General features: G+C 44.4%; 1 protein-coding gene across 1 annotated transcript in view; it reads right to left on the bottom strand.

Moving 5' to 3' along the window:
* The window catches only part of LOC140722216 (uncharacterized), a 140,737-nt gene that overhangs the window by 92,204 nt on the left and 32,638 nt on the right, over window positions 1–15,895 (bottom strand). Inside the window, exons 7-12 of the mRNA XM_073037009.1 lie at window positions 5,575–5,713; window positions 3,172–3,564; window positions 2,997–3,092; window positions 2,528–2,761; window positions 1,418–1,440; window positions 1,203–1,321 (exon numbers count right to left, since the gene is read on the bottom strand). Coding sequence (XP_072893110.1) covers window positions 1,203–1,321; window positions 1,418–1,440; window positions 2,528–2,761; window positions 2,997–3,092; window positions 3,172–3,564; window positions 5,575–5,713 — 1,004 coding nt within the window. The remainder of the gene's footprint in view (window positions 1–1,202; window positions 1,322–1,417; window positions 1,441–2,527; window positions 2,762–2,996; window positions 3,093–3,171; window positions 3,565–5,574; window positions 5,714–15,895) is intronic.

Below are 15,895 nucleotides of genomic sequence, written 5' to 3' on the forward strand. Positions count from 1 at the left end.
GTAGGCAGATATATTTGCTTCACGTTTCAGGCCAGATGAGCTGCAGAAAGTCTGGAAGGGGGTTCAGGTGGAACCTTTAGCTAAGACAGACAGAAGGTCACACCAGGGAACTCCAGGCTGCTGAGCCTGACATCAGTGGTGGGAAAGTTTCTGAAGGACAGGATAAAGCAGCATTTGGAAAGGCAAGGACTGAACCCATTTGAAGTATTTGAAAGCAATTTGAAACCCCTTCCCCGTTCATTCTCCTGAGGAATCTCAACATGGAGACTGTCCACAACTGTTGATGCGACGTCACGTCAGAGGGCAGTTCACATCACTGACAGACAATGTGTCCCATTCTGATATTGTGTCTGGGTATGTGTTTCTTTGGTTGTTTCTATGTGGGTGCATTGATTGTCATAAATATCAGTGAGTGTGTGTACACACTGAAGGTGAGGGCACACATTGAAGTATTTGTATGTTACAGTGTGTCTTCACATGTCCAGTGTGTGTTGGCAATGTGTGACACGTGTGTGAATTGCTCAAGTAAAAAATGTTCACTATGTCTGAAAAGAATGATTTCCAAGTTACAGAGAAAACTAACAATGTGCATTGCTGAGGCTCTGACTACAATCTGCCAGTCCTTCTTGTGTATGTGTGTGAGGGAGATTTGTCAGGCTGGTTATGCTGTGTGGGCTTCTCCCGAGAGGAAACCTTGAACAGAGATTCTTACTGGTTGGTGTGTTTGGGCTGTCTTCAATATTTCAATGTGGTGCTTTGACCGTAATACTCACGAATCCAGCAGGGGGCATACCTGAGTCAACTAGAATCTGCAGTCACTGATAGGTCAGAGAGGGAAAATCAGAGCACGAGGGACTCGTGTACCTTTCTGACAATCCCTGTCACCACCGTTTTATTCCTTATAATGTCATGAAGTCAATATTAATTCCCCAGCTGCAATGTAGGATTCAAACTCATGTCTTGACATATTTGTCCAGTAAGAATGGGATCAAGATGCAGTGGTTCATCTAACTGTCCTGTGAATTGATTGTATTTTCCCCTGCTTTGGTCTGACCATGTGACAGTGATGCCACCCAGCAGTTAGGATTGGTGCCGGAATAAACTTCACTTCCCCTTCAGCTCAGTATTACAACAAATATTTGTGTCCAATTTAGTTAAAGGTATCTCATGCACAATGACAGACAGATCTATATAACTTTTACCTCTCTTAATGCTGTCAAATGGTTCTTCCAATGCTATGTTGAAGAAATAGGGGTGATCGAATTTTTCAACCAATAGGGCACCATCTGTCACTGACAATGTCTGGGTATCATCACTAATCCTGTAAATATTATACAGATGGTTATAAACTGAGTATCAGTGATATTTGAACTATTTTGCAAATCCATACAGAGTTTCAGTAAAGACCATGTCCTACCTTCTCTTCCGACGAGCTTCCTCCTGAAATAAATCAAACACAGATCTCAATTGACTGAGACTGACCATTGGCATTCGAACAACAGGAATCTGAGACAAGTTATTAAAAACTGCTGAAAATTCCCACTGAACTCATTCCCACTAACACGAATTGAGAAAGAGGGACATTGAACCATGGGAGAAAGTACAAGGAATATTTATGAGAATTATACGATAACTGAGACAAGGAACTTACAGGAGAGACTGGACAGGTTGTGTATTTTTATCTGGATATGATGTCAGGGAGGATCAGATGAAGGAATTTAAGATTCTGAATGGATTTAATGGGGTGGGAGTGGAGAAAATGTTTCTGCTTGGGCAGAAATCAAAAGTTAAAGATGAAACATCAGTCAGTCATTAATAAATCCCACAAGAAATGTAGTGAAGGGAATGTGGAACTCACTGCCACAGGAGTGGCTGACATGGAACAGCAGAGATTGAACGTAAAGGGGAAGCTGCATAAACACGAGGGACCATCGAGTTCGGGGCACTGTTGCTGGGTGTGGTGAGTAGGTGGGAAGAGGCTTGTGAAACAGGGAAATTGATAGGAGAAACTGGACTGAAAGACCTGACTGTGATGTAAAATGGGATATGATCCAATGAAGAATATACGTAATTGAAAAAGAAAACAGTCAGTGCCAAATTCTCTGATGCAAACAGGATATTGATGGTAAATCTGATGTGTGGGTCACATTCTGGAATTCAACCTCAGTTCCCACTAATCAACTAATCACACCCACCACAACAGATACGCTCACTTGTGACTGTAACTGGGTGTTACTCTGAGTACCAGGGATATTATACGTGGGAATCACAGAAACGATCACCAGCTCAGTGCTCTGATCAGAGTAACACAATCCCGAGAAGGTTGCAGACTGTCCTATGATGTACAGATGCTTTCAGATGCCAGTTTGGAGACAACAGATTTACACAGTCAAAATACATATCTGGTTTTAATCAGTTTACAACTGCATATTTTAAGTACATTGATTTAAAATATATCACTTTTTCACTGTGCACTTTTATAGAAGTAAACTATACACATTTACGGAACCAAACTGAAATATCTCACCAGGAGAAATATCACACTGTCTTGTTGATCCATCCGTTCCTGTAACTTTGAGATTTCCTCCTGAATAGAATTTAAATTCTCTTGAATCTCTCGAAGATTTTTCTCCATTGGATTTAGAATCCTCTCCTCTTCTTCCCTGAGATCTCGAAGTATGCGCTGTTCTTTCTCAGTGAGAATCTGGTGCAGTTCAGCAAACTGGGATATGATCTGTGTCTGAAGACTGTGTGACTGTTCCTGTCAAACAAAATGAGAGGCTGCTTTATTATTTGGCCATGATATATTTTCTTATGACATGGAATGCGACCATTCAGCCCATTACATTCTATGCTGGTTCTCAGGACTTTTATCACATTTCCCTGAAAACGAGTCTTCCTCACTGACCTATTAACTCCCACCTGATTCACAGTGATTAACCCTTCACCGGGTTAAGTACAGCAGCGAATTAACCATTCTACTCAGGAAGCTTCACCTGAACTTCAGAAATCTTCTCTTTCTGTTGCTGCTCCATTTCCTCGAAGTCTGATTTTCTTTTTGTGTGAGAGTCTAAGGAAGATTTAATTTGATCCTGGGAATTAAAGAGTGAATGGGTTAGACCAAAAGATTAAACAATATTAAAAAAACGATATAAAGCGAATTACTTTTACCTTGTAGATTTCAACGGCTTCGTTAACCGGCATGAAGTTGTGAGACTTGTGTTCCCGCGCAGTCGCACAGATCAGGCAGATCAGTGTCTTGTCCGTCTCACAAAACAGCTTCAGTTCTTCCTCATGTTTCTCGCAGTGAAGTTTACTTTCCTTCCCTTTCGGGTTCAGGTTTAGTTTTCGAGCTTTCTCAGACAGATTTGCTAAGGCCCGACTGGCCCTGAGGCTGCTGTCTGCAAACTCCTCTCTACATTCCGGGCAGGAATTTCTCTCCTCCCTTTCCCAACACCGTGTGATACAGGAGTGGCAGAAGTAGTGACCACACTCCAGTGACACCGGATCGGTGAAGAAATCCAGGCAGATGGGACAAATTACCTCCTCGGTTAAACTCTCGACCTGTCCTTTCGAAGCCATGTTAACTCCCGGTACTTCCTGGTTCAGGATCATTTCATTTTCTGGAATCTGCTGAACACCTGCAGTACCGCGATTGTCCACTAGACGCGCTGCAGTCAGTCTCGGGAATGAACATAACGTCGCTGCACCTGTTTCGTGGGGAAGGGATCGCGGCCAATTCCACATCAGAGTGGATTCAGAAACGTATTAAACGGGTCTAAATATTAATGAAGCCGGTGCGAAGGCCTGGTTCGGTGCATAGCAGAACTGAAAGTGGCAAGTTCGAAAAAGAAAGACAGACAGTTGATGTTCCAGATGAAGGATCTCACCCGAGCTTTCGGCTTTTCATTCCCTCCTAAGATGCTGCCTGACCCACGGAGTCCGACCAGTATCTCGGTTATAATCTTTTATTTTTGCTCGAGGACTAAAGAGATTCAATCTGGATTGTAATGCCTGAAATTGGGGCTGCGGAGAGAATGTTGTTTTGCAGTGGTGATAACCGTCATGTGGCTGGCTGCTGGAAAAAGTACAGGACTGGGCATTATCCATTACAGGGTGAAAACATCCAGATTTTCGGGAAGTCATGATTTTCATCGCCCTTTGTGTAAAGAAGCTTCCTGAATCCCCCCATTTCCACCTCGGCTCCACTGGAAGATGCTGCTCCCACACGCTGGACACTGCCCAGAAGTTAAATTCTTTTATCAAAATAAACGTAATTTACAATAGAATATTCACAAGAACACGGTAAACCGTGAAGTATCTCTACACTATGAATTTACATAGTCAGTGCCTTATTTATTACGTTCACCAAAACCAATTGGGTCTTCGAAACTCATGTGTCCCCCTGGGGTGATTCACGACTACAATGGTTGAGAGGCTTCCTCACCCAACAGGGCCGCTCCCTATCCAATAGCGGGAGAATCCTTTTGCTTCAGGGCATCATCCCTCGGCAGGTACTGGAATGTGCCAGTCGGCAGCATCCTTTACAGACGCCTCGATGACCAACAAGTTTCGGGCAGATGGTTGATGCTCCAGATGAAGGATCCAGCCAGTCAAGGTCTTGGTGCCTGTTGGTAAGATCTGGCGATGAGGCGTTCTCTCAAATTTTCTGGAGAGCCTGCTCCGGGGAACTACCACACGAGTCGTTCTCCTGGATGCTTTGCAGAATATTCCATGGCGATCTCTGCCTGATAGACTTGTGGTAAAAGCGGAACAAATGCCACACCTGTCCTACTCCTTCTCCCTGACTAACATTCGGGGCCCCAAACAGTCATGTTGGAGTCATACTCTATGTCCGGTGCTGCCGGTGTGGTCTCCTGTACATCAGTGAGACCCGACGTAGATTGGGAGACTGCCGAAAAAAACCGGGATCTTCCAGTGGCCATTTATTTTCATTATATTTCCCATTCCTGTATGTCTATCCGTGGCCTCCTCCACGGTCGTGATGATGCCACATGATAAGCTGTTGTTGGAGGAACAACACCTTATATTCCTTCTGGGTAGCCTCCAACCTGATCTCGATCTCGAACTTTCAGTTATGCCCCCTCTTCATCATTCCCCATCCCCTTTTCTCTCTCTCGTCTTTTCTCTTTCCACCCAGCGCCTCCCTCTGGTGCTCCTCCCACCCTTTTCTTTCTTCCATGACCTTCTGTCTTCTATCAGACTCCTCCCTTTCCAGCCCTGTATCTCTTTCACCAATCAACTTCCCAGCTGTTTACCTCATCCCCTCCCTTTTCAGGTCTCACCTATCAGTTTGTGCTTCTCCCTCCCCTCCCCCACCTTTTAAATCTACTCCTCAGCTTTTTTTTTGCTCCAGTCCTGCTGAAAGGCTTCGGACTGAAACACCGTCTTTCTTTATATGCTGCCTGGCCTGCTGAATTCCTCCAGCACTTTGTGTGCTTTGCTTGTGGTCTGGAGGGACTGCGACCAAGTTCAGATCCAGAGGGCGATAAATAAAATTGCTGCCGGAAGCTTCCTGTGATTCTGGGAACAAACTTGGCGCTTCCATCAGACTGAAATCTCCAGCTCCCGGAGGCGGTCCGTCAAGCTGCTGGACCGGCGCGAATTGCCTGGGGAATGAGAGTTGCCCAGTGTCAGTGGCAAGCCCCGGTCCGGAGTTTGCAGCGCGAGAGCAAATGGGCCCCGGGAGAGGCTGTGCAAAGGAAAACGAGGCGCAAAGGTAAACTTGTGCTTAAGAAATTAAAATTTATTCGTAATAAACATATCTACTAAAGACAAAACACTTTACATTCTCAGAGAATGTGGAAGTGATATTAACACTATTTAAATCATTGCCGCTCAGGGTGGTCCCGTGGGTGATGCAACATTTCAATTTTTGTGAGGCTTCCCCATCTCACTCAGACCATAGCAGAATGAGCTTCTACTCGTGGTCCTACCCACAGAAATTGCACTGCCTGCACCGACCTCCACTCTGTCCCTCAGCACGTCCTCCTGCTGCCCGGACTGTGCCAGTCGGTGGCGTTCCCATGCGGACACCTCTCAGCTGGGAGACCGACAGGTTTCGTGACGGTCAAAGAGCAACTCTCACTGAGTTGATGATCTTCCGGCAGCAGTTCCCGTGCTGAATGACTGAATGGAGGACGTGGTGTAGGGATTGTCTACTGAGTCAGTGTGGGTGGAAGTGAGAAACAGCAAGGGACCAGGTCCATTCGGAGCTACGGGATTGGGAAGCTTTTAAAGCAACAGAATGCAGCCAAAAACAAGAAGAGTATACGACAAAATATGAAAGTAAGTAAGCCAATAATCCAACAGAGGATTCCAAAAGATTTTTCAGATATGAGTACAAGGGAGGTGAGAATGGATATCAGACCACTAGAGCGGTAATAACGAGGGACAATAAATGGTGGACGATCTCAATAAGTACATTGTATCAGTATTGACTGTGGAACGCACCAGGAATCGAGAGAGTCAGGGCACAGAAGTGAGTGTAGTCGCTATAATTGAGGAGAAGGTACTAGGGAAGAAGAAAGTAGACAGGTCATCTGGACCACATAGACAACACCTAAAGAGAGGTGGCTGAAGAGATTGTGGCGAAATCAGTGGTGATCTTTCAGTTGTCAATGGACCATGGAATAGCTTCAGAGGACTGGGAAATTGCACTGAACTCTCTAAGCAGAGAGCGGAGGCAAAAGACTGGAAACTGTAGGCCAATTTTTTGTTTTCACTGTTTGGCAAGATACTAAAGTCCATGATTAACAATGAGTTTCAGGGTACTTGGAGGCACATGATAGGTTGAGGTCAGCATGGTTTCCTTAAAGGGGCCTTTTCTGGTTGGCTGTCAGTGACTAGTGGTGTTCCTCAGTGGACAGCATTGGCATCGTTTCTTTTCCTGTTGCATGTTGATGACATGGATGGTGGAATTGATGGCTTTGTGGCCAACGTTTTAGATAATACAAAGATAACCTGGAGAGGTAGGTGGTGTGGATGAAGCAAGGGGGTCTGCAGTAGGCCTTAGACGGATTAGGAGAATGACCAAAGAAATGATAGGCTGAATATAGTGTAGGGAAGTACTGTGCATGATTATGCAGTTTGATAGAATGAATAAAGACTATTGAACAGGTGGTGAATTCAGAAGTCGGAAGTGGAAAGGGACTTGGGAGTCCTAGTGCAGTATTACCTAAAAGTTAACATGCAGGTTGAGTCAGCAGACAGGAAGGGAAATACAATCTTCATGTTAATTTTGAGAGGAATAAAATACATGACAGTATCTCTACTTCTGCAGGAGTCTGGAAATTTAGAATGTCATCAGAAACCTACTATAGGTGTGTGGTGGAAAATGTTCTGCCTGGCTGTAATACGGCATGGTATGGGAACAACAATGCTTTTGAGCAGAAATTCCTACAAAAGGTCATGGATTCAGCCCATTATCCATCACCCAGCCATGCTCTTTTCTTGCTGTTGCCTTCAGGTAGAAGGTACAAGTGCCTCAGGACTTACACCACCAGGTTCAAGGGCGGTTACTATAACTCAGCTATAGCTCTTGAACAAAAGGGCTACACTCCTTCAACTCTGGTGTTCCCACACCAATGGTCTCACTCTAAGGAGTCTTTATCTTGTTATTTATTGCTATTTATTTATATTTGCATTTGCACGGTTTGTTGTCCATTGATCCTGTTTACATACTGTTCAATAGATTTGCTCAGTAAGACCAGAGAAAAAGAATCTCGGGGTTGTATGTGGTGACATGTATGTACTCTCATCACAGATTTTACTTGGAGCTTTGTAATTTTGAACCTTCAAGGAAAATATGTAATGCTAAGTGTTTATTAGGTGTTGGTCAGACCAAATTTGGAGTATTATGAGCAGTTTGTATAAGAAAGGATGTGTTGATATTTGAGATGGTTCTGGGGGGTGTGGTTCACAAGAATGATCCGGGTGAAGTACAAGTGAGTCATAAGAAGCTTTTGATAGCTCTGTACCTGTATTTGCTGGAGTTTAGAAGACTAAACTCCAATTATTATTGATTATGACCAATCAAATATTGATTGGCCTACCTGGAGTGGATGTGGAGAGGATGTTTCCTAAAGTGGGGTATCTAGGACCATGGGGCGAAGACTCATAATACAGGGGCATCCCTTTAGTATATAGGTGAAGGAGAAATTCTTTAGCGAGAGGATTGAGAATCTGGAATTCAATGTCACAGACAGATGTGGAGGCCCAGTCAAATTTAAAATGGAGGTTGATAGGTTCCTAATTGGTAAGGTCATCAATGATTATGGGGAAAAGGCAGGATAATGGGTTGAGAGGAAAAATAAATCAGCCATGATGATGTGGCGGAGCAGACTCAATGAGTTTAAGGGCCTAAGTCTGCCCCTATGGTTAAACGCTGTTCAATTCTGTCTCACATAATTCCTTCCAGTTACTTTCCACCACTGATATTAGGCTCAATGGCCTAGAGTTCCCAGGCCTAGTCCTAATGACTTCGGGTACACTTGATCAGCCTCCAGAGATTTATCCACCTTAATCAGCTTTAAGATCTCCAGCACCACCTCTTTTGTAATGTGAGATATTCCAAGATGTTACTGTTCATTTTCCTTCATTCCATGGTCTCCATGATATTTTCCCTGGGAAATAGATATGGGAAATACTGATTTAAGACCACTTCCCTCCCCTGTATCTCCACCTGTAGATAACCACATTGGTGCTTAAGGAAACCTGTTCTCTCACTAGTTACTCTTTGAATCTCAATGTGTCTGTAGCACCTCATTAGTGTCCCTCAAGTTATCTGCCAGAGATATCACATGTTCTCCTTCAACCTCTTGGTGTACTCCTCTGTCTCTGATACTCCTTAGGTCAGAGAGGTGTGACGAGGGGTTCCTCACAAGAGAGTTAAATCCACCCTTGTTTACTCTTTGTGGCCATAGCCTCCACAATGTATATTCTCAGTTCCCTCAGTTCCTTCCCTGGTTTCCCACAAGGTCCGAGGATGTAGTTCCCTAAGGTTGTCTTAGCCAGTGGAGGCAATAGGGACAAGCTTCCACTACCTGTTAAATGCTGTCAATGGCATTCGCTTCAAATTGCCTCTGACAACAAGTCCAACTCCTGGCCATCACATGTGCCTCAGCTACTAAGCCTGGCGGAACTGTTTCTACTAACAGGAGAAGAGGGAAAGGCAGATTTAACAAGTCATAATGGTGCTCATCAGCTGTGGCTGGCAGCTCATCTAGGAGAAGGAAAACTGATTTGAAACCTCCACTGTCTTGTGGTTGTACTCACTCACTGTGAAGGCTTTGGGCATAAACCCTGAGGAAAAATCCAGAGCTGGAGTCCCTAAGACAGTCCTACGTTGAATTTAACACTGACTGGCAGCACCTGCTATGCTACTGGTGTCAAGCTGAATTGGTTTCTGCCTTTCCTTTGGATTAATCAACTGCATGGAGAGGGGGAGCTTGCTGCATGGGCAAAGCTTGCTCTCCATATCATATTGCCCTGACTTGCATATTACTTAGATAGCTAAGACACAATATCCATGGTCAACTTGAACAATGAAGGGAAAGGGTCCCAGGATGGACTTGGTCAGGCTTCAGGGATTCAGCGTTATGTGTTTAAGCTGCACCTTTTCTTGGTCATGTTTCAGGACATCACTATTCTCTTCCCTGCCTTCCATGTCCTTCTCCATGGTAAAGGAATATGTAAGTTGAACTAAAGGCAGTAATTAGGAGGGGAGGTGTTACATTGGCCTTTATTGTTCCACAGTATGGCGTTATTTGCAGGTTATAAATAAGATGAGTGAACACTTTGTTGGAATTCACTACAGACCCCAGAAGACAGTGGGGATTAGAAGAGCCTGTATGTTCTATTGGGCAGGACAAGTCATCATGCCAGACTCCAGAACAGAGCTCAGAACAGTGTCAGAGAGCAGCAGGTATACAGAGGAAAACATTCAAGGATTTCCTCAAAGACCCCAGGGGATCCTCGGCCCAAAACCGGTCCGGATGATGAATAAGCATCCACGATTGTACTGAGACCCTTAAGATGATGCCATTTAAAGCAAGAGAAGCCCATAGTTCAGGCCCAAAGGATAGCATCGCCTCCCAGACAAGTGGTTGATGTGCTAGTGGGGGAGCACTTTGGGACCAGTGACTAACCATCATTTACTCGTTTTAAAATATTCATGAACTGGTCCACAAGTAGAGTCTAAAACTGCAGGAAGGCTAATTTCCATGGTATCAGACGGGATCTTGCAGAAGTGGGTTGGGAGATAATCACAGGTAAAAACATATCGCAAAAGTGGGAGGCTTTTAAAACTGAATTGGAAAGAGCTCAGGATCAGCTTGTCACTGTTAGAGTGAAGGGAAAACCTTGGCTGAGGGTTATTGAGGCTTTGGTCAGGTGGAATCTTGTGTCGGCTGGGATCAAACAAATCCCTTCTGGAGTATGCAGAACTACACTGAAGATGGAAATCAAGAGGGCAAAAGGGGAACAACATATAGCTTTGTTAGGTAATATAGAGGAGATTATATAACCATCACACACAAAATGCTGGTGGAACGCAGCAGGCCAGGCAGCAGCTATAGGGAGAAGCACTGTCGACGTTTCGGGCCGAGACCCTTCATCAGGACTAACTGAAAGGAAAGATAGTAAGAGATTTGAAAGTAGGAGGGGAAGGGAAAATGGGAAATGATAGGAGAAGACCGGAGGGGTTGGGGTGAAGCTAAGAGCCAGAAAGGTGATTGGCAAAGGGGATACAGAGCTAGAGAAGGGAAAGGATCATGGGACGGGAAGCCTAGGGAGAAAGAAAGGGGGAGGGGAGCACCAGAGGGAGATGGAGAACAGGCAGAGTGATGGGCAGAGAGAAAAAAACTAAATATATCAGGGATGGGGTAAGAAGGGGAGAGGAGGGGCATTAACGGAAGTTAGAGAAGTCAATATTCACGCCATCAGGTACCCAGCCGGTATATAAGGTGTTGTTCCTCCAACCTGAGTGTGGCTTCATCTTGACAGTAGAGGAGGCCATGGATAGACATATCAGAATGGGAATGGGACATGGAATTCAAATGTGTGGCCACTGGGAGATCCTGCTTTCTCTGGCGGACAGAGTGTAGGTGTTCAGTGAAATGATCTCCCAGTCTGCGTTGGGTCTCACCAATATATAAAAGGCCACACCGGGAGAACCGGACATAGTATACCACACCAGTTGACTCACAGGTGAAGTGTCGCCTCACCTGGAAGGACTGTCTGGGGCCCTGAATGGTGGTGAGGGAGGAAGTGTAAGGGCAGGTGTAGCACTTGTTCCGCTTGCAGAGGGAGATCGGTGGGAAGGAATGGGGTGGGGAGGGAATGAATGTACAAGGGAGTCACATAGGGAGTGATCCCTGCAGAAAGCAGAAAGGGGGGGGAGGGAAAGATGTGCTTGGTAGTGGGATCCCATTGGAGGTGGCGGAAGTTACGGAGAAGTATACGTTGGATCCGGAGACTGGTGGGGTAGTAGTTGAGGACAACGGAAACCATATCCCGAGTGGGGTGGCAGGCGGATGGGGTGAGGGCAGATGTGCGGGAAATGGGAGAGATGCGTTTGAGAGCAGAGTTGATGATGGAAGAAGGGAAGCCCCTTTGTTTAAAAAAGGAAGACATCTCCTTTGTCCTGGAATGAAAAGCCTCATCCTGAGAGCAGATGCAGCGGAGACGGAGGAATTGTGAAAAGGGGATAGCATTTTTGCAAGAGACTATAGCCATATTTGGATTACAGAAAAGGAGTTGCTTGATGTCCTGAGTCAAATTAGGGTGGATAAGTCCCCAGGGCCTGATAAGCTGACCTTCAGACCTTGTGTGAGGGTAGTGCCGATAATTCAGGTGCTATAGAAAAGAGATTTAAAATATTCTTGTCCCTGGGTGAGGAACCGGAGGATTGGAGGATGGCTACTGTTCTGTTGTCAAAGAAATGCTTTAAGAATAATTTGGGGAATTTTCGGCTGGTTAGTCTGACATCAGTAGTAGGTAAATTATTGGAAGGTAAGCTAAGGGAGTAGATCTATGAATATTTGTATAGACAGGGCTTGATAAGGGATCGTTAACATGACTTTGTGTGGTGTAATCATGTCTAATGTTAGTTTTTCGAGGAGGACCATGGAATTTAATGAAGGAAAGGTCGTGGACGTGGTCCTCATGGACATCAGAAAGTCCTTTGATGTGATACCACATGGGAGGCTGGTTTCACTCACTTGGCATTCAGGAAGAAGGCATTTTCAGAAGGCATTTGATAAGGTCCCACATAGGAGATTGGTGGGTAAAACTAAAGCTTATGGTATTGGGGGGAAGATATTGACATGGATAGAAAACTGGTTGGCAGATAGAAAGCAAAGGGTATCGGTGAATGGGTGTTTCTCGGAATGGCAGGTGGTGACTAGTGGGGTGCCACAGGGCTCGGTATTGGGACCACAGCTGTTTAAGATTTACGTCAACGATTTAGATGAAGGCATTGAGAATAACATCAGCAAATTTGCTGATGATACTAAACTGGGTGGCAGTGTGACATGTGATGAGGATGTTAGGAGAATTCAGGGTGACTTGGATAGGCTGGGTGAGTGGGCAGATACTTGGCAGATGACGTTTAATGTGAATAAGTGTGAGGTTATCCACTTTGGGAGTAAAAACAGGAAGGCAGGTTATTATCTGAACAGTGTAAAGTTAGGTAAGGGAGAAATACAAAGAGATCTAGGAGTCCTTGTTCATCAGTCACTGAAGGTGAATGAGCAAGTGCAGCAGGCAGTGAAGAATGGAATGTTGGCCTTTATTACAAAGGGAATTGAGTACAAGAGCAAGGAAATCCTTTTGCATTTGTGCAGGGTCCTGGTGAGACCACACCTGGAGTATTGTGTACAGTTTTGGTCTCCAGGGTTAAGGAAGGACATCCTGGCTGTAAAGGAAGTGCAGAGTAGATTCACAAGGTTAATTCCTGGGATGTCCGGACTGTCTTACGCAGAGAGGTTAGAAAGACTGGGCTTATACACGCTGGAATTAAGGAGATCGAGAGGGGATCTGATTGCAACATATGATTATTAAGGGATTGGACAAGATAGAGGCAGGAAATATGTTCCAGATGCTGGGAGAGTCCAGTACCAGAGGGCATGGTTTAAGAATAAGGGGTAGGTCATTTAGGACAGAGTTAAGGAAAAACTTCTTCTCCCAGAGAGTTGTGGGGGTCTGGAATGCACTGCCTCTGAAGGCAGTGGAGGCCAATTCTCTGGATGCTTTCAAGAAGGAGCTAGATAGGTATCCTATGGATAGGGGAATCAAGGGATATGGGGACAAGGCAGGAACCGGGTATTGATAGTAGATGATCAGCCATGATCTCAAAATGGCTGTGCAGGCTCAAAGTGCCAAATGGTCTACTTCTGCAACTATTGTCTATAAGTAGTAAATTGGATTCAACATTATCTTAGTGGATGAAGTCAGAGAGTGGTAGTAGGATGGCTGCCTCTCTGAATGGAGGCCTGTCACTAGTGGGGTACCACATGGATCAGGGCTGGATCTGTTGTAATTGTCATCTGTAGTAATAACTTGGATGTTAACAGGGTAAGCCGAATCAGCAAATTTGTGAATGACATCATGATTGGGGGTGTAGTACAGAGCAAGGAAGAGATCTGGATAAGCTGTGAAATGGACTGAAAAATGGCAGATGGAGGTTCATGCAGGCAAATGAGAGGTGTTGCACTTTGGGAGAACAAATCAGGGTAGGACTTGCATGGTGTGTGATGGGGCACTGAGGACTACAATAGAAGAAATGTATTTTTGAATGCAGAGACATCATTGCTTGAAAATGGCATTACAGGTAGATATGTTTGTAAAGAGAGCTGACTTATAGGGAAAGGTTAAACAGTGGAATATTCCCTGGAACATGGGGGAATGAGGGAAGATTTGAAAGAGGGATAGATAGGTTAAGTGCAAGCCACCCTTTTCCATTTCTGTTGAATGCAACCAGTACTAAAAGTCATAGTTTAAAGGTGAAAGGTGATATATTTAAGGGAAATAGAGCGTGAAATTCTTCACACAGAGGGTGGTACAAGTGTGATACATGCTGCCAGTGGAAGTTGGGGATCTGAGATCAACTGTGACTTTTAAGAGAGGTTTGGACAACTACCGTAGATTCCGGATTTTAAGCCGCTACTTTTTTCCCACATTTTGAACAGCTTTGAACTCTGCGGCCTTTAATCCAGAGCGGCTAATACATTATTTTTTTCATGCCGCCTCGTAAACATTTTGCCTCGTAACAGTAGACCAATAAAATTGATGAGTAGTTCACAGAGGTCCAATGAAATTGTACGATAAATCAAGCGCACTTTCACAATTAAATTATTGTAAATCAGTCATTTGTACTCACCCTCATCAACATGGAAAACACTCGAAGAAAAGCATTGTGCTGCCTTTATGGCAGTTATTTAGTTTATAATATTTTCGCTTAGTAATTCATTTTCTAGTTAAAGTTAGAAGAGTTTTAACTATATTTGTTTTCTGTACTACATCGCGGGATGCTATGACGTCACACCCGGTTTCGCTGCGTCTTGTGGGATACCAGTTTGCGATAAACGGGACGGCGGGGGTCGAGCGGCGGAGCGAAAACGCTGCTTTTAAGTTAAAGGCGATCAATAACTTTTCCTGGTAGGCTGCAGTATATATATTTTTTACCAGTCGTTAGGAGATATTGGAATGTTGTTCAGTAAAGAAGTATACGCAACGTATATTTAAAAGTAGCCGCGTTACGGGCACGGTTCGAAAAAAAAGCATTTGCAATATGTATTTGTTTTTGTTACCATATGGATTTAATTAAAAGTTAAAAAATCCTCACGTGTAATATCTTTCTGTGTAAATATCTCATATTACAACGTGGGACACCTGCGGCCTAAAATCTGGTGCAGCCTAAAATCCGGTGCGGCCTTTACAAGTAAAAAATTGATTTTATTTCTAAAATTAGAGCCAGCGGCTTTTAATCAGTGCGCTCTGTAGTCCGGAATCTACGGTACTTGGATGGGATGGAAATGGTGGTCTGTGGTCCAGGTGTGAGTCGATCGGACTAAGCAGAATAATAGTACGGCATGGAATAGATGGGCCAAAGAGTCACAGAGTGCTGTCCTACTCAATGACTCTATCAAGCAAGTTTGAACAAGCTGGGCTTGTACTTGCTGGGTTTAGAACAGTAAAAGGAAATTATTGACTCATGGAAGGTGGAGATAAGGTGGATGTGGAGCGGTAGTTTACTCATGTGGGAAAAATGGGACAACTCATTTCAGATGGAGATTGGGTAAAACTTTTTCTCCCTCAGAGCTCTCGTCCTTAAAGGTAGGTGGAAGAAGGGTCTTTCACCATCCTTAAGGCAAAGTGAGACACCCAACACCCCATCCTTTCAACCACCACAGAGCTCCTCACTCAGTCCCATCTCTGTACATCCCACTCTATCCACTAATTCGCTAAATCCTGCACCATGCAGGTGGTGGTTAAATTCAGTAAATATTAACCCACTTCAGAAGTGGAGGAATTTAGTGCAATTTAGAATGCTGTGAATTCAACCCAATACTTCATGGGAAGCTAAGAAGTCATATTTACAGGAGGCATCAAGAAGGCAACATCCAATGCCATCTTCTCATGGGTATTATCGAGCAGGATGTAAGAAACCGTAAGTTCCACACTACCTGGTTCAGGAACAGCTACTTCATTTGACCCATTCTATTCTCAGTCCATCGTTACAACACTAATCACTACCTCAGTATAGCAGCACAGGCCACTCTGATTGTTCTAAAGCACATTGGGAGCATTTAATAGGTAGTAACACCACCACCGCCAGCTATATCAATCTTAAGGTACCACTTTAAACTACATT

This window comes from Hemitrygon akajei, chromosome 2, assembly GCF_048418815.1.
Source record: "Hemitrygon akajei chromosome 2, sHemAka1.3, whole genome shotgun sequence".
In the NCBI taxonomy this organism is placed as follows: domain Eukaryota; kingdom Metazoa; phylum Chordata; class Chondrichthyes; order Myliobatiformes; family Dasyatidae; genus Hemitrygon; species Hemitrygon akajei.